At 47.4% G+C, this 20,684-nt stretch overlaps 1 protein-coding gene across 2 annotated transcripts in view; it reads left to right on the top strand.

Annotated features, from left to right (window-relative positions):
- The window catches only part of LOC142769148 (uncharacterized), a 50,227-nt gene that overhangs the window by 19,137 nt on the left and 10,406 nt on the right, over nucleotides 1–20,684 (top strand). For both annotated transcript variants that reach the window (XM_075872099.1, XM_075872098.1), the window contains exons 2-4: nucleotides 6,420–6,529; nucleotides 10,990–11,049; nucleotides 11,881–11,901. In XM_075872099.1, the coding sequence (XP_075728214.1) occupies nucleotides 6,420–6,529; nucleotides 10,990–11,049; nucleotides 11,881–11,901 (191 nt within the window). The remainder of the gene's footprint in view (nucleotides 1–6,419; nucleotides 6,530–10,989; nucleotides 11,050–11,880; nucleotides 11,902–20,684) is intronic.

The raw sequence follows: 20,684 nt of genomic DNA, 5'->3' as shown, positions 1-20,684 counted from the left end.
GGGCGTTATTCTCCGTCCTCTAGACGGAGCACCACTGACAAGCCAAGAGGGAGATCTCCTAGTCCATGCTGGGAAAACTAAAAGCAGCGACCTCAAGGAGGAAGGTTGCGAATCGTCGAAGTGCTGAAAATCCCCCAATACTGCCGAGCTAAAAGGGACACATTTTCAATGAATCGAAAAAAGTTGGGGTTGCTACTGCCGAAGTTGCAATTGCGATTGACGGAGATGACGTCATGGCATAGGTCAACACTGGCGCGGATTTCTCAATATTGAATGAGAGTCTGGCGGACTCGCTCAGGAAGGTTAGAATGGAATGAACAGTACCGCAGATTAGAGAAGCTGGAGGGCAGCTACTCACACCTACTGCAAAGTGCACCGCAAGAATGAAGATACGGGATGCATCCTTCGTCGCAACTTTCATTGTTCTTTCTGAGTGTTGCCAACATGCTATCTTGGGAATGAATTTCTTTCGTGAATAAGGTGCCATCATCAATATACCGGACAGTGTACTGACCTTTTCAGCGGATCAATGCACAGCGCTAAACTGAAAATTCCTGCGAGTCATTGACGATGTGACCGTACCTCCGTTATCGTGTCGCCTTGTTTCAGTCACGTGCAGCGAGCAGAATACTGGAAGAGGAATCGCAGAACAAGTGTTGACGTTTCTACTCTCTCGCCGTGTTGCAATTGCCAGAAGTATCGTCAATGTTGTGTGCAATAAAGCAGAGGTTTTGCTAACGAATTTTACCAACGAGTGACGACACATTACACAAGGCACTACAGTTGCCTACTTCAACGAGATCACCGGAATCTCCGAGTGCTGTGTAGTACAACAGGACGAGCTGCAAGCCACGTCAGCCCCACCACCTATTGACGTAAGCACGGATTTGTCACCAGCGCAGAGACAGTGTCTAGTATATCTTCTTCATAAGTTCAAAACTGTTTTTCATCGACCTAGAGGGTCAGTCAAACGCCACTGACGAAGAACCGGATAATAACGGAGGAGACAGAAAGGCCAATACGACAGAACCCATACCGCGTAGCACCAAAAGAGCGTAAAGCAATCCACGAACAAGTGAAAAAATTGCTCGATGATAACGTCATCCAGCCGCCAAAAAGTCCTTGGGCATCACCGGTAGTGCTGGTTAAAAAGAGGGACGGAAGCTTGCGATTTTGTGTCGACTACCGCAAGCTGAACCGTCTGACAAAGAAAGACGTATACCCATTACCACGCATCGTTCATTCACTGGACAGGCTGAGGTATGCGCGCTAATTTTCGTCAATGGACCTCAAAAGTGGCTATTGGCAAATTGAGGACGACGAGCGAGATAGAGAAAAAACGGCTTTTGTAACGCCTGACGGGCTTTTTGAATTTAAAGTCTTGCCATGTGGATTGTGCTGAGCCCCCACCACACTCCAGAGACTGATGGATACCATCCTGTCAGGCCTTAAGTGGCAGACATGTCTGGTATATCTGGACGACGTCATTGTTTTTTTTTCAAAAACATTTGAGGAACACCTGAGCAGGCTGCTATCGGTATTCAGGGCAATAAGGTCTGCCGGCTTGAGACTGAAACCCGAGATGTGTCATTTCGGTTTCAAGGAGCTCCAACTTTTGATTTGATTGATATGTGGGGTTTAACGTCCCAAAACCACCATATAATTATGAGAGACGCCGTAGTAGAGGGCTCCGGAAATTTGGACCACCTGGGGTTCTATAACGTGCACCCAAATCTGAGCACACGGGCCTACAACATTTCCGCCTCCATCGGAAATGCAGCGGCCGCAGCCGGGATTCGAACCCGCGACGTGCGGGTCAGCAGCCGAGTACCTTAGCCACTAGACCACCACGGCGGGGCAGCTCCAACTTTCAGGCCATGAGGTGAGCCATGAAGGTGTTCGACCTGATCCCGATAAGATTGCGGCCGTACCAAAATTTCCGGTGCCAAAAGGCAAGAAAGCAGTCAGGCGTTTTTTTTTGCCTATGCGCATACTACCGAAGGTTTGTTGCCAATTTCTACCACATAGCCTCGCCGTTAACACGACTCACAAGAGAAGACGTTTCGTTCACATGGGGCGACGATCAACAGGCGGCATTTGACGATCTCCGACAACGCCTGCAGACTCCGCCTGTGCTTGCTCATTTTGATGAGGAGGCTCCTACCAATGTCCACACAGATGCTAGCAAACTGGGTTTAGGCACTGCACTCGTCCAGTGGCAAGACTCATCCGAGCGTGTGATCGCGTATGCTAGTAGGACGCTGTCCCACGACACTTCCAACTTATCCACAACGGAAAAAGAGTGTCTTGCTGTTGTATGGGCGGTTCTGGAGTTTTGTCCGTACCTTTACGGTCGTTACTTCCACGTAGTCAGCGACCATCATTCCCTCTGCTGGCTGACCAACTTGAAAGGCCTGTCTGGTCGGCTCGCACGGTGGAGCTTAAGCCTTCAAGAGTTTGATACAACGGTCGTGTATAAGTTCGGACGGCAGCACGCCGACGCCGATTGGTTATAAAGGTCACTGATAAAGCGCGACGATGACACAAAAGATGACAGCATATCGTTTGTAGGAGTCGTCGACACCACTAAGATTTTGTGCAAGCAGAAAGAAGATAGCGAGTTGCTTCTTCTTATTGAATTTTTAAATGGCCGAACAACGACCGTCCCTAGAAGATTTGCAAGAAGCCTGCCATCATTTTGCTTACGTAGTGGTGTTCTGTATAAGATGAACTTTTCTTCCAGAGAAAGCACCCACCTACTTGTCGTTCCGACGTCAATCCGTGAGGAGATACTTTGTGCTTGCCACGATGTGCCAACGTCTGGTCATCTCAGATACATACGCACATTCGCCAGAATCCAACAGAAATACTACTGGCCAAGACTTCCAGCTATTGTGAAGCATTACGTGCGCACGTGTCTCGATTGCCAACAACGAAAATCGCAACCGTTAAAACCAGCTGGACTATTACAACCAATTCAAGTGCACATGGTACCTTTTGCCCAAATTAGAATGGTTCTCCTCGGACCATATCCGACTTGCCATGCTGGCAACAAGTGGGTAATAGTCGCCACTGATTATTTTACGCGCTACGCAGAAACAAATGCTTTGTCAAGTGGCACCGCCATTGAAGCCGCACAATTCTTCGTAGAAAATATGAAAATATCATCATGAGGCACGGTGTTCCGACAATCATAATAACGGATCGGGGTGCCGCTTTCACGGCCACACTTCTGAAGACAGTGCTTGAGCTCAGTAGGGCAGCCCATCGGATAGCCACTTCATATCATCCACAAACCAACGGCTTAACAGAACGCCTCAACAAGACTGTTGCTGACATTTTGAGTATGTACGTAGACGTGGATCACAAGAACTAGGATGACATTCTACCGTACATTACGTTCGCCTATGATACAGCGCAGCAAAAAACTACACGAAGAACGCCGTTCAGTCTTCTTCATGACCGTGAAGTGACGATGATGCTTGACGCCATGTTACTGCACCACTTCAATGACATCAATTTGGACGCTGCATCTTTTACCCAACGAGCAGAAGAAGCGAGGCAGCTTGCACGCGTCCGAATCACCCAGAGGCAAAATTACGACGCCCAACGTTATAATCTGCGACACCGATATGTCGTATATTGGCCCGGCGACAAAGTGTGGGTATGGAGTCGTATCCGCCGCCGGGGACTGTCTTAAAAAATGCTGAAGAAGTATTTTGGCCCCTACACAGTTTTACAACGCCTGAGCAACGTTAATTACGTGGTCGTTCCGGACAGCCCCTCGAAAACTTACCAACAAAAACCAGAAATCGTGCACGTTGTGCGAATGAAGCCCTATTTTTCGGACTGATTTACACCACACATCTACTACACCGTCTTTTGTTGAAGAGCATCGGGACGCTGCTCTCTGGAGGGGGGCAAATGCGACATTGGATATGCAGCACCAAGAGAACAACGAAGAACACGCGCAGTGAGAGAAAAATTGCCCGCAGCTTCCCTCGGGGGAACACTGAGGAGGATGCGGACCATATAATTAGTTAACGGGGTGTTAAAGTGCGACTTACTTGGGTCGATGGCTAAATTGGTTAACGTGGTTGTGAAATGGGGTGTTAAATTGCGACTTACTTGGGTCGATGGCTAAATTGGTTAACGTGGTTGTAGGAGGGGGTGTTAAATGAGTGAACGCGTACACACGTATGCGAAAGGGCGGCGCTGGTCGAAGGGACGTCGATCATTGTGTTTGTGGATTCGTTGGAATTCATTTCACCGCGACCTTGGACGTCGACGCGCCGTACAAACCAACCGACGAGCGGCAACTGAGCGAGCGAGCGCCGACCTTAAGTATATATACAGCACGACGGCGCATGCACTGTCAGATGTTGAATGTTCTCGAAGCGCGACGCCACATGCGCGTCCACTGGAGAATCAGGAGAATTGTAGATGTCGAACGCGGTGTGTAGAGGAGGAAGGGTGCACAGATGGTGGAGGAGTGAAGCGCGCGCGGTGTGTAGAGGAGGAAGGGATGCACAGATGGTGGAAGAGTGGGCGACGGCACGACGGCGCATGCGCGCGCGTGAGCTGTCGAATGTTCGAGAAGCGGTGCGGACGGCGCACTACAAGGCGCGAGTATAAGATGCTCCGCATCTAAAAAGACAAGGTTCTCTTCCGATCAGTTTGCCAGTGTTCTGGTACAATTAAAGTGACTTTCCTGTATTCAAGAGGTGCTGTATCTGCATTGTGACAGGTTAACCGCCTCCCATTCACGCTACTTGGAATTCGGTGTTTTTTCCAAGAGGACATCTCCTGCTTCACTTACGAGCTTGTTTATGGCAGTTCACTTCACCTGCTTGACAATTTCTTCGACGAAAGCGGCAGTGCCAACCCCCCGATAACTCCAACAGAGTACGTCGACCGGCTGCGTGATGTCATTCGACAAATTCGTCTGCTGCCTACACGCAGCAAGCCACGTGCAGCGTACATCACTCAGGACCTAAAAACAGCGACACACGCGTTCGTGTGGTATGGCCTTGTACGCCCCCTGCTTCAACCAAACAACTTCGGCCCCTTCCGTGTGCTAGAGCGGTGGCCTGCTAACTTTGTCGTCGACATCTATTAGGCACGCGATACAAGCGCGCTCGAGTGGCTCAAGCCAGCGTTCAGTGAAGCGCCCTATCCTACTTTCCTCGCCGTACCTCCCTCCACTGGACACAGGGGCCCCTCCTGGCCCATGTTCCTCCCGTCACCACCTCTGCGCCGCGTTTATTGGGATGACACTTCAACTACTTCAACTTAGAATCGTTCGTTCCACCAGCTTCCTTTCTAAGGGGGGAGCAATATCTGGCGACGCGGCCGCCACTACGCACCCCGCAGTCATAAATACCTGCTGAGCAGCATTCCAAGCAACGGGCTGCTCTACTCTGTGTTTCTCCCTTGTTTCTTTCAGTCATGCAACTTCTGGTGCACTGCGTGCACCTGCGCTAATTTCAACTCTTTGGTTGTCAGAATAAAGTAGACGTTCTTACAGAAAAGACGTGTCCGTCTCCTATAACCTTGCTCTTCAGCGGCTTGGCTACAACGCTCTCGCGAATACTTTTATCTACTCATATATTCAATCGGTGGCTCGCCAGCGGCTGATAGCTCTGTTGTTTTGGCAATGTTGGTCCTGCTGGTTCTCTGAACTCTATACAGACAATTACGTTTTTGATTCTTAAAAAGCATCCCACTTATTTTCGGGGACCTTTGTGATGATTACTCTAAACAAACAGAGTAACAAATGTGAGAACAATGTTCGTTACCTTTAGGCCCGGTGTTAGTTTGAAGTGCTATTTTTGTGTAGGCAGCCATAGGTTAATATGCACCTTCATTAGCACCTTCACTACTTGATATACTACACGAATTTCACAACGAAGTTACGGAGGTACGAGTGAACTCTTCAAAACAATTCTGATTTCATACAATATTGAGTTTGTTTAAAAAACAGAGCACTATATGTTGTGAATTCTTTTGTCTCGATTCCAGAGTTCAGTTGTTCACGCTACAACGTGCTTTATTTGTCTCAAGTTCAATTATTCTCAGTTTTCTTGTGCAGACGACTTTTGTTCATTTACTGTTGAATTTTTCAATTTCTTATATGTATACATATCGCTTTTTCTTTTTGCTACCATTTCTGATGAGTCTGTGCGCGCCGTACAGATTTGTATTAATTTGTGTGGTACCTATACGGCCTGCGTACTAAGCTGTTGCTGGAGCAGGAGCCTTTGTCAGGCCGCACGGCCTTTAGCTTCTTTTTCCTTGCTGTTGTAAATAAAAAAACGAATTCAATTCATGAGAAAATAGACCAAATCATGCAAAAAAATAAACATTTCTTGCGGGTCACTGAATTTGCTAATGTAATTTTAACTTTGATTGTCCTTCAGGCAACCGATTAGGATGAAGCTTTACCCTCAAGGCATGCTGTTCTTGCTGAGCTTAAATTTGTCGCTCTCTTCCTGGGCTTCTGCTGGTGTCCTTGCGGTAAAGCCTCAAAGTAAGCATTTTTCTTTATTTTAACATTTTTACCCGATCATGGTCTAACACAAATTTCGCACAAGGAATCATAAAAAAATTTGTAGATAGATGTACGTTTTTCGTCTTGGGGATCCTAGATGCTGTTAAGAAACAGCCCGTAAGCAAAACAAAAACAAATCGAAGAAGAAACACACAAAGGGAGGTCTGACTATCAACTGTGTGTGTATCTAGAACAAGAAGAAAGCGATACATTCAGTTTTTTTGCGTCGGGTTTTACCAACCAGTAATTAGGACTTTGGATTCTAGAAGGTTTGGAGAACACTGCATCAGCTTAGCCTCTGTATGCCTTCGTATGAATATAACATCTATATTTACAGCTCAAAGAAGGAAAAAAATCAGATGTACACGTGTCATCTTGTTCTGGCAAGTTTTCACGTATGTGCATGAAAACGTTCTTCAAAAATTGAGAATGTGGGGTTTAGCATTCCAAAGCCACTATATGAATATGACAGGCGCCATAGTGGAGGGCACCGGAAATTTCGACTGCCTGAAGTTCTTTAACATGCACCCAAATCTGAGCACACGGGCCTACAGCATTTTTGCCTCCACCGAAAATGAAGCCACCGCATTGTAATAGTTCTTTACTTATACGTTCGTCCTTGATAAAGTTTCAGTTAGTAACTGCTCTTCCTGTAAGACACCTCTGCATTTATTTTAATATACAATCCTCACTGTGTCTTTACACAATGTCGCTAAACTATGTACACTTCGTGGAATCTATAGCAAAGCCAGCTCGGTTTATAAAATGAGGAAATTCTCAGGTGCTTCATCAAACACTAAAATTTACGGTCGGTTGCGCCGTTAACCCAACTAACTCAAGAGATCGCAATAACACTATCACATCGGTCTATGACTTCAAGAATTGTAAATAGATTAACGCTAACACGAGACCACTTATCGCAACGCCACATGAAGAGACCATCTTATGACATCATCGCTTTGTCAAAGCAGGCCAGTCAGTAATGGAGGAGGGTTTGTGGAGTGGGAAGGATGAAGCTTTCGCAGCCCCAGTTGGAAGCAAAGCATGAGTCAGTGCTTGTTGGCGCATTGAGAGATGTTAATAAAAAACAAATAAACTTAGCATGGTCCCACAACGCGGGAGGTACATTCTGAGAACAATTTTATTTTACTTGGAAAAACGTCACAAAATTACCGCAAAGGCGAATCAATGAATGCGATAGCAACCAATTGAAAGGTCACGCGTAAATGGAAAGCCGATCAAAACGTGTCCCGCATTTCTCACGCAAATGGCGCGCAAAAGTGCTGACAGGTACAGATGAACACGAATAAACGCCTCAGTTGTTACTTCGCCCTGTTTGAAAAGCGCGCCCTTTTCGCAAACGGAAGATGTGCGACGATTGCAGTGACTTTTGTGCACCCGGTAACTAAAACAGAATACGTTCGAGATGTACGATCCTCTTCACTGCAAGATAAGGGCGCGTGATCGAGCGTACACCGCCATATTCTGTACGTGGGCCAGAGTATGCGTCAGAGATGAGAGCCGCCACGCGCTCACTGCACCATCTTGATGATACTGCTGAAAACATGGTAGTTCCTCCCCGAGATGCCCACCAACAGCGGTAAGTGGTATATATAAATATCTTGCCGTTCAAATGTCCACGGAGGTATTCCATGGTGGCTCAGTACTAACGCCTGGCATTGACGATGCGGAGATCCCATGTTCGATTCCGCAGGCCGGAGTCTTTTTTTTATTTTTTCCTTTCTTGCGTTTTTATATATATAGATACGTTTACATATACGGTGCATGAAATGGACGCCCACGCCTACACCGGTGGCGAAATCCATCTGAGAGCGCCCTTATACATGCTATTGCAATATTATGCGAAGTGGACAAAGAAACGAGAAATGGCGTTTATCACCGAGGCCGTGATGGGCAGTGTCTATATAAGGTTTTCCGGTTGTCCGCACTTGGCGACAGAGTAAGGCGAGCCAGGCGGGTCGTGTGTGCTTGAAGTAATAGGCATAGTACGCTCAACACCTAAAACATTATCCGTGCAACGTGAGCCGCAAACGCGCTGCACCAGCCTCTGATTTTACCCTCCTCCTACGGTACGAAGGCGAGCGTTTCCGACGGCCACCCCCTGCGAGCCTCCGAGCAGCCGTGATGTCACGTGACATAGCGGTACGGTTATGCCACGTGACTGAGCGGTACGGAGGCGAGCGGTCTCAAGCGGCGGCCGGTTGCAACACAAGGCAGGAGGCATGGCCTCCGAAATTGCGTGCTGGCAGGAGGCTCTCAATTGAAAAAAGAGCGACGTTCCAGTCATAAATTTTTTAGAAGGTGTTGAAAAAGCAGAGCTCCATCGCTTCTCCTTTCTCGCGCACAGTACACGAGGGGGCGAGGCTCTGCCACACTGACTAAGTTCAAAACCAGGTAAAGAATAGAAAGCTTTTGGAGTGAGCGGAGGGTCAATATATCGATGGAGAAGAAAATCAAAGTGGGTTCGACCTTCAAGTCATCCAGGTGGATGTATATGCGATCCTTCATGCTCCAAGAAGGCACGTTAAAAGTAGTTGAGGTGTTGTCAGTTGCACTACAAATAATGGAATGGCGCAACGTATCAAAAGAGTCGTGGGACGTCCCAAGAAAGCGTGCACTCCTCGCAGGAAGTTACGCACGTGGAATTTTACAGTCGAGCTTGACCATAGGTACTAGCAGCGACAGACCCAGACTTCGCTGAGCCAAACTTAGCGTTGCATAGTGCTACTTGCCTGCATTTACAACACGAAAATGTCCTACGCTGGGGTTCACTCGGACTTCAGTGACGCAATTCCGTCGCGTAAATGACGTTGATAAAATTCACGTCATCAGACGACAAGAAAAAGAGTTGCTTCAACGGGAATTGAACCCAGGGCCTCTCTGTACATGATACGAATGTAGGCACGCTATATACTGCACATGGTATTTTTTATTATTAACTGTGGCTATCCTGCTACCTGAGAGCACCTTGTAAGACAGAATGTGCGAAGCATAGGCGCGTTAGCAGATTGCCAGCGTGTGTCTCAGCAGCTTAGACGGCCGAGTGCAGAACGCCTATGGTAGCCTTTTAAGATGTCGTGGGTTGGACTACTGGCGGCGGAACGTAATCCAATTTTTTTTCCTTATACCGTACCATCCATTTTACTGAAATTATATTCGTAACTGTAATACATCACTAATTTACTGGTGCACCTTGGCATATAACGCTTTTGTGGTAAAGAGACAAGGTTGAAACAAGTTTACGAGAAAGTGTGGTGAACTTCTGAAAACATTTATTAAAAAATTCGCATACATGTTCAAAAATGCCAACAGCATGCACATAAGTTCTTAATTTCAAATATTTTTAGCACCCGGCAATTTCTCGTTGTTTTCTTTTCTTCTCTTCATTTTTAGGGTTGCTGTTATTTAAACGTTTAATTTTGCTCCGTAATGCTTTATGTAGCGTATGTTAAGCTTGCACGAAAAGCTCTACAAGCCCCAAATAGATTCCCTCACAGCTCGTTCATTTAAAATTGTAGTTTCCTCATAATCTCCCAAGTGGCAGAAGCTGACAACGTAGAAACTAGCAGATGCTGCAGTAACGCTCCGCCATGAAATACGTGCAGCTCGGGCACAGTATGAATAATGTTTATGTTTAAATGAATCCGGGACAAATACGTGCTTCACTCTATTTTAGAGCTTTCCCCGTTCCTTCCGGTCTTCGCTACATAGCTAGTACTAGAAATCAGGCGTTGTTGTTTTCGAGATTTTTAGAGGCCAGCGTCGCCTCAGACGTTTTGTTGTATTCAACCAATGCTCTAATTATAGGACAGTGTTGCAGACCTCTGATATTTTGACGTAAGACGACTTATACGGCATTTGAGTTATCTTTCCCCTGGAACCTATTTGTGTCTATAATTTAGGACGGCGTTAAGAGTAGTAATATTGCCAGCTTAGCCTATACAAACTACTTTCTACACATTGTGTAAGCCAGTGAACCTTATGAATAAAAGAAAGAAAGACATGCATACATATCACCAAGCGAAACATGTGGTCTTGTAGTTCAAACTAATGAGGAAACGCCACGAAGCAGGTGCATCGCTGAGCTGGCGGAATGTAAGCCATCGATGTCACAAGTGACTGTGTGCAGTGATTTGAAGTTTGTTGAACGCATCCACAACCTAGTCATTTTATTTTCTAACTGACCAAAAACAAAACAGCAACCTGAATAGTTCATATCATCTCGGTGTACCAACCATGAACATTCGGCATGGCAAACGATACAGAAATTTATTTTGTGTTATTTAGTGTATTGTGAAACGAACGTCTGAGTGCTAGAACAGGGTCTAAGAGTAATTTGGTGTATAATTTTACTAAGACACTTCCTTCTTGTTGTACTTAGACTAAAGCTTTAAATGTCTAAAACATTGCGCTTGCAGGAATGCATCACTTGCTTGGTCCTGGGGTGATGCACCAGCGTAGTCCAACATTGCCTAGAGGTACGTATTTAACTACTTCTAGAACCACACCCCCCTATCCGTTTAAAAAAAAAACGAACGACCCCAACTATTTTTATCGGACAACTTCAAATCAGTAAACAATAAAAACTCATTTGAAATATCCTAATGCTTTTGGGAAAGCATAAAATTCAGCGCTGTTTTTAAGAAACCTATAGTACAAGGGGTTGATTTTTTTGTGCGCCTTCTCCCTGAAATATTGCAAGGATAATCGCTGACGCCAATACGCAAATATGCAGGCATAGGCTCCTGGCGACTATATTTGATGTTGATCTAAATAGTGACCGCCCTCCTAACACGTGGCTGTGCGTATTCGTCAGACGCTTCACGAGTGCCCACAATCACGTATTAGGACGTAATAAGAGTTTGCCCAGCCACGTCAGTCTTAGCCCTGAGTCTGTGTTATTTTTTCACTGTCGTAATCTCAGCCTGGTTCTAGGGCTAATGTAAAAAGCAGTGACGTCGGAATTATCTTCACTATAGGTTGAGCTTTCATTCATAATCGCCAGCCTTCGCATTACAGCATGGTTCCGCCGTGTCATGGCAGCCATTGCGTTAACAAAAGGGCCTCGGAAGCAAAAGTAGATCACGCACGACCGCTGCTACAAGTAATCATGAAAGAAAGCACGCAATATCAAGTGATGTTTCTACCCAATCTGTGCTGTAGCGCCCTAATTGTTTTCATATATTTGACGAATAGTTTCTTTTTTGGACAAGGCATGTGTCATTCGTCACGCTCTCTGTCCCAAAATTCTTAGTCAGTAAGTAATATATTAGGGTATAACATTCTGTAAATGCATCGTTTTCTTACAGGACCTATACCTGGCCCTCAAGGTAAGCATATTTGCAATTTGAACTCATAAGAGCAATGCGTGTTTTCCTGATACAAGACGACAAGAATGCAAGCTCCACATTACATATTTGATTCACTCGCAATATCGTCTGTGGATACAAATTCAGGAAGATATTTTAGCACGTCTTGACACACCCTGTCTTTCACTCTACTTTGTGTTGGGAATTTCCGGCAGTCAGTTGTATGTTACGTTGCTCAAGCCTATGGTTGCACTTACTAATGTATCCCAGAAATTTGTTGCTCCAACAAAGCGATAGTAAAGATTTATGCCCTTTTCACAACATATGCTAGAAATTGGCAGATCTCACGTACAGTAGTAATCGATGATATGCGAAGCACGAATGAGTAGGGTTGATATGTCCCTTTAAAATCACCACAACATCACAAGCTGTATGTACACTATGCCATACACAACTTCCGTGTCATGATTAACATATTTAGATGTGTCGTTTACAGTCGTCATCTATCCACGTGAAGTGATACTGAATTTCCTACATGTGAAGCTAGCGAAACGGTCACGAGCACGCTACGAGCGTGGTATGTTATTATGTTCTTAGATGACACGCGTGTCAGAATTACCATGTTAGCACTAGTCGTATACTTTCGTCATCATTGGACATCATGTAACACCAAGTTTAGTGTATATTGATCTAGCGAAATGGGCGCGAGTGCATCATGAATGGTTTAATATACTCTAGCGTGACGTTGACGCGCGCGCACGCTAGGCACAGCGACGCTACCTTAGCAAAACACGAGTCCTCTATAGTCTGACGTCCGGCGTTACTGGCGCGACCTGCGTCCGTTGACACAGCCCGACGGCAACCACAGCGAAATGTGAAATGCTGCATTTCGCGCAGATGCGGTACCCAGACAGCACCGCGTCTGCTTTTTTTGTGTGAGAGAGGGACGCCGCATGCGCTGAAACGCGCATGTGTCAAAGCAACGCAGCGCGATGCGCGTCACGACGGCGTCACAACGCCGGCGTGACGTGACGAAACGAACGCTGGTGAGCACGCACACCACGCCACGTCGAAATGTATTGGCCCCTTGACTGTGGCATGTAGTCATGTTCTTACATGACATGCATCTTTTGGTTATCATGTTTGCGCCAGTCACATACCTTCGTCATCCATTGACGTCATGTAATACCAAATTTGGAATATGTTAAGCGAGCGAAACGGCCGCGAGCGCATCATGAGAGCGGCATGTAGCCATGTTGTTATATGACACGCATGTCATGATTATCATGTTTGGATGTTTCATTTACCGATGTCGTCCGATCGCGTCACGTAATACCGAATTTGGTACATGTGAATTTAGCGAAACGGCCGCGAACGCATCATCAGCGTAGGATGTAGACATGTTGTTTTATGACACGCATATCATGTTTATCATGTTTGCACCAGTCCCATACCATCGTCATGCGAAGACGTCACGTAATACCGAATTCGGCATACGTTAAGTGAGTGAAACGGCCGTGAGCGCAACATGAGTGTGGCATATAGCCATGTTACAACATGAAAACCACGACATGATAATCACGACATGACACGCATGTCGTGATTATCATGTTTGGATGTGTCATTTACTTATGTATTCCGATCGCGTCACGTAATACCGAATTTGGTACATGTGAATTTAGCGAAACGGCCGCGAACGCATCATGAGCGTAGCATGTAGTCATGTTGTTACATCACACGCATGTCGTGATTATCATGTTGGTATGTGTCATTTACCTATGTTGTCCATTCGCTTTGCGTAATACCAAGTTTGGTACATGTGAAGCTATCCAAATAACCCACGACCTCAAGATAGAAGCAGGCAGGTTGGAACACGTCATGGTAGAGATCGTGCCAGGTACCAGCAACCATCAGAGCATCATGAGCGTAGAATGTAACGTGACACGCATCTCATATTTATCATGTTTTCACCAGTCCCATATCCTCGTCATCCATCCACGTCCCATAATACCAAGTTTGGTTAAGTAAAGCTAGCGAAACGGCCGCCAGCGCATCATGAGCGTGGCACGTACGAATGTTACATGAAATGCATCTCATGATTATCTTGTTTGCACCAGTACATACCTTCGTCATCTCGTCACGTACTGTAATACCAAATTTGGTATATGTGACGAGAGCGAAACGGCCACGAGCGTATCATAAGCGTGGCATGTAGTCATGTTGTAACATGACACGCATGTTATGATTTTCATGTTAGGATCTGTTGCTTGTGTTCACCATGCAATTATGCCATACCATGCCAGTTTTGCAACATGCCATGTAAACGAAACCACCGCACGAGCTGCAGGACCATAAATGGTAGATCATGACAACGATGACTCACGTGTCACGATTCTCATATTATGACTAGTAAAATATGTTCTTCATACAGTCATGCTATGCCATACCGAGTTTGCTATCGACGCTATCATTCAAACGGCCAGGAGAGCTAAAAGTCATAAGCAGATAGATAGATAGATAGATAGATAGATAGATAGATAGATAGATAGATAGATAGATAGATACGCTCAAAATAGCCGAAGTTCGCTAAGAATTGTATCACGAAAAATATAAACGCTGCAGTGTTCTTCAAATAAATCCTGTGTATATTGACTTATAGGAGTAGTGCCTTCAAATTTCCAGATTAGGCCAAGCCTGTTGTCGTTGTTGTCCTTATGCAAGAACAATTAACATGAAGGATTGGACGCAGAAACTGTTTCGAAGATATCTTTATTCACTTCAAAATTTTAACTAATTGCTCATGGAGGTGCAGTTGCTGTTCGACTGCTTGCCGAAAATTCTCCGCCGCCACCGACGCTGGTACCGCAACGAAGCTGAAAACACCCGCCGCATGACAAAAACGGCCTTGACGTCCAAATTTTACAGCTGAAAGAAGACTGTACGACGCAACGTCGAAGCAGTAAAATGAACCAAAGTGACCGTGACACGACCCCACGACCCAACCACAACGCACGACGATGAACTAGTGACCTCGGCGTAATATTGATGGCCACGACGTCACTGCTCTCGTCGACACTGTAGCCAACCATTCCGTCATCAGTGGGCCTTTCGCAATGAAGTTGAAGAAAGACAAGACTGCATGGCATGCCCAGAAATTCGAACCGCGGGTGGTCATCTAATAACACCAGCCGGAGTCTGCTCTGCAAGAGTCACTGTCATAAACCAGATTTATTTCGTGAGTATTGTATCCCTTCAAAATTTCTTAATTTCGCCAAGCAACACCAGCTCGAAACTCGGCTCTAGCAATTGAACTACTGCTTTCATCATCGACAAGAGTTTGACAGACCTCAGTCGTGAAACATCGAATTATAACATGAGAAAGCGCCCGACCAATTCGTCAGAGTCTTTATTCAGCTTTGACGAGATAACGCGAAGCCGTAAGAAAATCACTGCATATCCACGGAGTGATTGATAATAATTGGGGCGAAGTGTCCATTCGTATATAAGTTCATACTTGCGTTTATGCGTCCGGTATCGTTTGATAATACAGACCGCGTGTGGGTTACACCGACGAGACGTGAGCCGAGGAACCTTAGTGCAAGCGTCTTCAACGCGGCCGCCGCTCTGCTTCGTCCACGCCCCACCAACAATCCGCCTCGTACAGCGAGTATCCAGGAGACTGAGAGAAGCACTCATTCTCCGCGTACCCTAGTACAGCCCGCACAACATCCAACAGGAGAGTAGTGGTACAGCGCAAACTTGAATATTCTATCTCAACTGCAATATTATGTGGATGGATGAATGGATGCTAGCAGCGTCCCCTTTATAACAGGGTGGTGACATGTGTGCCACCAGGCTCGCCAAAGAACAAAAAACAAAGTAGTGTGAGCATTATTTATGCGTACCATCTTTTCATCTGTACATACTCATCATCACCAGTCAAGTTTAGGTTGTGGGGCTCATACTCGGGTCAATAAAAGAGAGTCTTGAGTGTACTCGACGCCATCTTACAAGTGGTGGAGAGTGCTGCCCGGTTCCTGCGTCCTCTCGCGTTCTCGGACACCCCAGCGTCTTCTAGAATACATCCCTGGAGCTCCGTTCAGGCCGCCGCTTAAACGACCTGGGTCCGGTAACGTCGCAAGCCGCCCAGTCCAGCGTGCCAGCTTCGCCACCGCTCCCACCGCCAAGAAACCCTTTTCACCTGGTCACCAGCCCTCATAAGGATCCTCCGCTGTTCGCAGGACTTCCGGGTGAAGACGTTGAAGACTGGCTCGAGGAGTATGACCGCGTGAATGTTATCAACAACTGGGATGAGCCTGCAAAACTCACCCACGTGGCATTCTACTTGAGCGGCGTCGCAAAAACGTGGTTTTTCAACCACGCCACAGATTTTCCGACATGGCCCGCCTTTACACGTCAGCTCCGCCAAATTTTTGCCAACCCGTCAGTGCGCTCGGATATCGCCAAAAAGAGGCTTGGTGCACGTGTTCAAAGCCCTGGCGAGTCTTACACTTCTTACATCGAAGATGTTCTCACCCTTTGCCGCCGCATCGACAACGATATGGCGGTAAACGACCGTGTGCGCCACCTGCTAAAAGGAATTGCGACTGTCGCTTTTAACGCGCTTGTGGTGCAAAATCCCCAAACCGTAGCCGATGTTGTCGCTACCTGTCAGCGCCTTGAGGAGCTTCAGACCACTCGGGTACAACCTGATATGTCTGATCTGAGCTCAAGTCATGATACAACAGAGCTGCGTGCACTGATCCGCTGTATCATCCGCGAGGAACTTTATGCACAGGCTTCACCTCGCCACCTTGACATTCGAACGACGCCACCTGCTACTAGTTTACGGGACGTCGTGAGAGAGGAACTGGCCTTGATGACTAGTACACCAGCTCCGAGTTTACATCCCATGCCCAGTTATGCTCACGTTGCTTCAACGACGCCTGCGCCCCACCAGAGCTTGGCCTCGATGACTGTCACACCTGTCCCGAGCTCATATCCTGTGGCCATGCCAACGTATGCTCAGGTTGCTGCTAGGACACCTGCACCCCAGCAAAACCCAATGCAGCTACCAGCGCCCGAAGTGCATGGTTCGCTCAACTCACTCGCACCGCGACCATCTTCCCAGCCTTAAAACGCCTGGCGCAGTTCGCGACCGACTTGCTTCTATTGCGGCATCCGTGGTCATATTTCAAGGTTTTGCTGACGCCGTCAGCAAGACGAACGACGAAGCTACGATAACCTTGAACGGGACGACTTCTACGCGACTGGCCCACCCTATCGTCGGCTGTATCCGAACAGCACACGTCGGTCGCCGTCTCCGCAGAACTTTGACCCAGTTGGCAGTTCCCGGTTCTTACGTCGTCGCTCACCTTCACCGATGCGGCGTTCCTCTTCTCCTCTCCGACCTTCTACTTCAATTCCCGACCGCCAACTGGAAAACTGAACAGTGCAGCTTCGGGAGGGAAAGCTGCATCTTTCGAACTGCGTCAAACTCCTCCGGACCGCCCATCGAATGTTTTATTGGTGTATGTTGAAGGTATACAGACAGAGGCACTGGTGGACACAGGGGCATCACTTTCCGTAATTCGTGCACACTTTTGTACCCGCTTGAAGAAAGTTAGGACGCCCTACGATGGTCCTCCCCTTCGTTGCGCAGATGGAGTCCCTATTCAGCCTTCAAGTGTTTGCACAGTCCGCGTTTTCATAGATGGCATCCTTCACCACATTCAGTTTCTTGTACTTCCTTTGTGCACTCACACAGTAATTTTAGGATGGGACTTCCTTTCTTCGGCATCAGCTTTCATATCGTGTCGTCAGCGAGTCATTCAAATGTCAGCTACTGAGAGTTCATCGGATGTCGATCCATACAGCTTCCGTTTCGTTGCTGCCACTGATTGTTTAATTTCGCCAGGAGATGAACAACTTCTAACGATCGCTTCGGATACTATAGTTAATGGTGACGTGTTCATAGCTCCATCAGTTCGCTCCAAACCTGCAGGGCTTACCATAGCACCCGGCCTTGTGCGGTTTAACGACGGTAAAGCATTGGTCACCGCCTTGAATCCAACTTCTTCGCCAGTGATTCTGCCCCAGGGCACTGCTGTGAGCTGCTTCGCTGACAGTGAGCCCTTTTCGCTGGTTCCCCTTCACGCAGAATCACCGCCTTTGTCTGCTACTACTGATATCAAGGCTATCACTGTTACCTTAAATGACACCATAAGTCCTCACCTCACTGCCGAGCAAAGGAGAGACCTCTTAGACCTTCTCCAAAAGCACAGCCTTTCGTTTGATGTACAGTGCAAAGTTCTGGGCCGCACCTCCGTTGCAGAGCACAGCATCGAAACCGAAGGCAGCTCCATTGTACGCCGCCGCCCATACCGTCTCTCTTCGGCAGAACGGCAAATAATTGAGGAGAACGTCGCCGACATGCTCAAACGGGATATTATTCGACCTTCATCCAGCTCCTGGTCGTCTCCTGTGGTGTTGGTCCGGAAAAAAAGATGGCTCTGCCCGCTTTTGTGTTGATTACAGAGCGCTCAATAAGATCACAAAAAAAGACGTATATCCGTTGCCACGCATAGATGATTCCCTGGACTCCCTACAAGGCGCAGAATATTTCTCCAGCCTCGACCTCCGATGCGGGTATTGGCAAATACCTATGCGCGAAGCAGACAAGGAGAAAACAGCGTTTGCGACGCCTGACGCGCTTTACGAATTTAACGTCATTCCCTTTGGCTTATGCAACGCTCCAGAAACATTAAAGCGCATGATAGATACCGTCTTACGTGGTCTCAAATGGAAAACCTGTTTATGTTATTAAGACGACATCGTCATTTCTTCATCTACTTTTTCTCAGAACCTTAAGCGATTGGACGAAGTTTTAACGTGCATTTCGAACGCTGGCCTACAGCTCAATACAAAAAAGTGCCACTTCGCCAGCACAAGCATCAAAGTATTGGGTCACCTTGTGAGCAAAGACGGCGTTCGACCCGACCCCGACAAGGTTGCTGCCGTAATTAGTTTTCCATGTCCGCGCAATCAAAAACAATTGCGAAGTTTCATGGGCCTGGCGTCTTACTTCCGCCGCTTCATCCGTCACTTTGCTGCCATTGCGGGGCCGTTACACAAGCTTCTGACGTCAGGGACGGATTTCACGTGGACTGACGAGTGCGAGTGTGCTTTCCAAGCCCTTAAGCGTGCTTTGACATCAGACCCCGTCCTTCGTCACTTCGATGTGAGTGCACCCACTTTCCTGCACACAGATGCCAGCGGCCACGGAATCGGTGCTGTCCTCCTCCAGCGCGACGACACTTCACGTGAGAGAGTAGTTGCGTATGCCAGCCGCGCACTAACACCTGCAGAGCAGACCTACTCGATAACAGAGCAGGAATGTCTCGCTGTCATTTGGGCCATCCAGAAATTTCGACCTTATCTGTATGGACGCCACTTCACTGTGGTTACCGACCACCATGCACTATGCTGGTTGTCCTCGCTGAAGAATTTGTCTGGGCGCCTCGGTCGCTGGATACTGCGTTTGCAAGAGTACACTTTTGACGTTGTGTACAGATCCGGCAAACAGCATCAGGATGCTGACGCTCTCTCTCGCTGCCCTCTGCCACTTTCACCTCCAACCACGCATCCTGAATGCCCCTCAGGTGATCAAGCGGCTTCCTCTTCACTCACGTTATCACCCCTGGCAGTTGCTGGGCCGCTACCTTTAAACAACAGCGCCCAGTTTGCCGCGTACCAACGTGATGACCCCTACTGTAACCGCATCATCGGATACTTGAATGGCTCGCCTTCTCCACCTAATGCCAGACTACGTCGTCAGCTACGGCTGTTCAAGCTAGAGAACAATGTCCTGCAGCACTATACTTACAATGCGGATGGGCATCGGTGGGTGCCAGTACTTCCCCGTTCGCTGCGAAAACAAGTTCTCGAAGCATTGCACGACGAACCATCAGCTGGACACTTGGGATTTCAAAATACCTACAACCGCGTTAGGAGCCGTTTCTTCTGGCCTGGTCTTTCTACCTTTGTGGCTAATTATATCGCTTCTTGCGCACTTTGACAACGCCGGAAACGACCAACTTCAGCTCCTGCTGGCTTATTACAACCCATTCCATGTCCCGACACACCTTTTGCCGTTGTCGGAATAGACCTCGTCGGGCCACTTCCCGTAACGCCAGCGGGCCACCGCTGGATCGTCACAGCCGTCGACCACCTCACACAATACGCGGAGACCGCTCCTCTACGCACTAGCTCCGCCTCAGCCGTTGCCGCCTTCTTTTTAGAAGTCATTGTGTTGCGTCATGGTGCACCTCGCACGTTGTTAAGTGACCGAGGAAAGGCCTTCATGTCGACAATTCTGGACAAAATTCTAAAAACTTGTGGCACAGTTCATAAGACCACATCCGCTTACCACCCGCAGACAAATGGGCTGACAGAGCGATTCCACCGGACTCTAATCGACATGATATCCATGTACATCGGACCGAACCACGATAATTGGGACAATATTGCCGTTCGTAACATTTGCACACAACACCGCTGTTCAACGAACCACCGGGTATTCACCTTTCTTCCTCGTCTATGGTCATGCGCCGACATTCACCATTGACGCCTCTTTCTTCAATGCAATGACAAAAACGTCGACAAATACGCCAGAACATTCGTCTCCAGGCTTGCTGAGGCCCGGCTACGTGCTCAACTCAACACGGAGGCCAGTCAACAAGACCGCAAGCAACGCTATGACAGCTTTCGTCGAGACGTCACCTTCCGTCCTGGAGATGAAGTAC

The sequence above is a fragment of the Rhipicephalus microplus genome, chromosome 8 (genome assembly GCF_043290135.1).
Source record: "Rhipicephalus microplus isolate Deutch F79 chromosome 8, USDA_Rmic, whole genome shotgun sequence".
Taxonomy (NCBI): domain Eukaryota; kingdom Metazoa; phylum Arthropoda; class Arachnida; order Ixodida; family Ixodidae; genus Rhipicephalus; species Rhipicephalus microplus.
The sequence above is the reverse complement of the archived record's forward strand: the minus strand, read 5'-3'. Positions and strand labels throughout refer to the sequence as shown.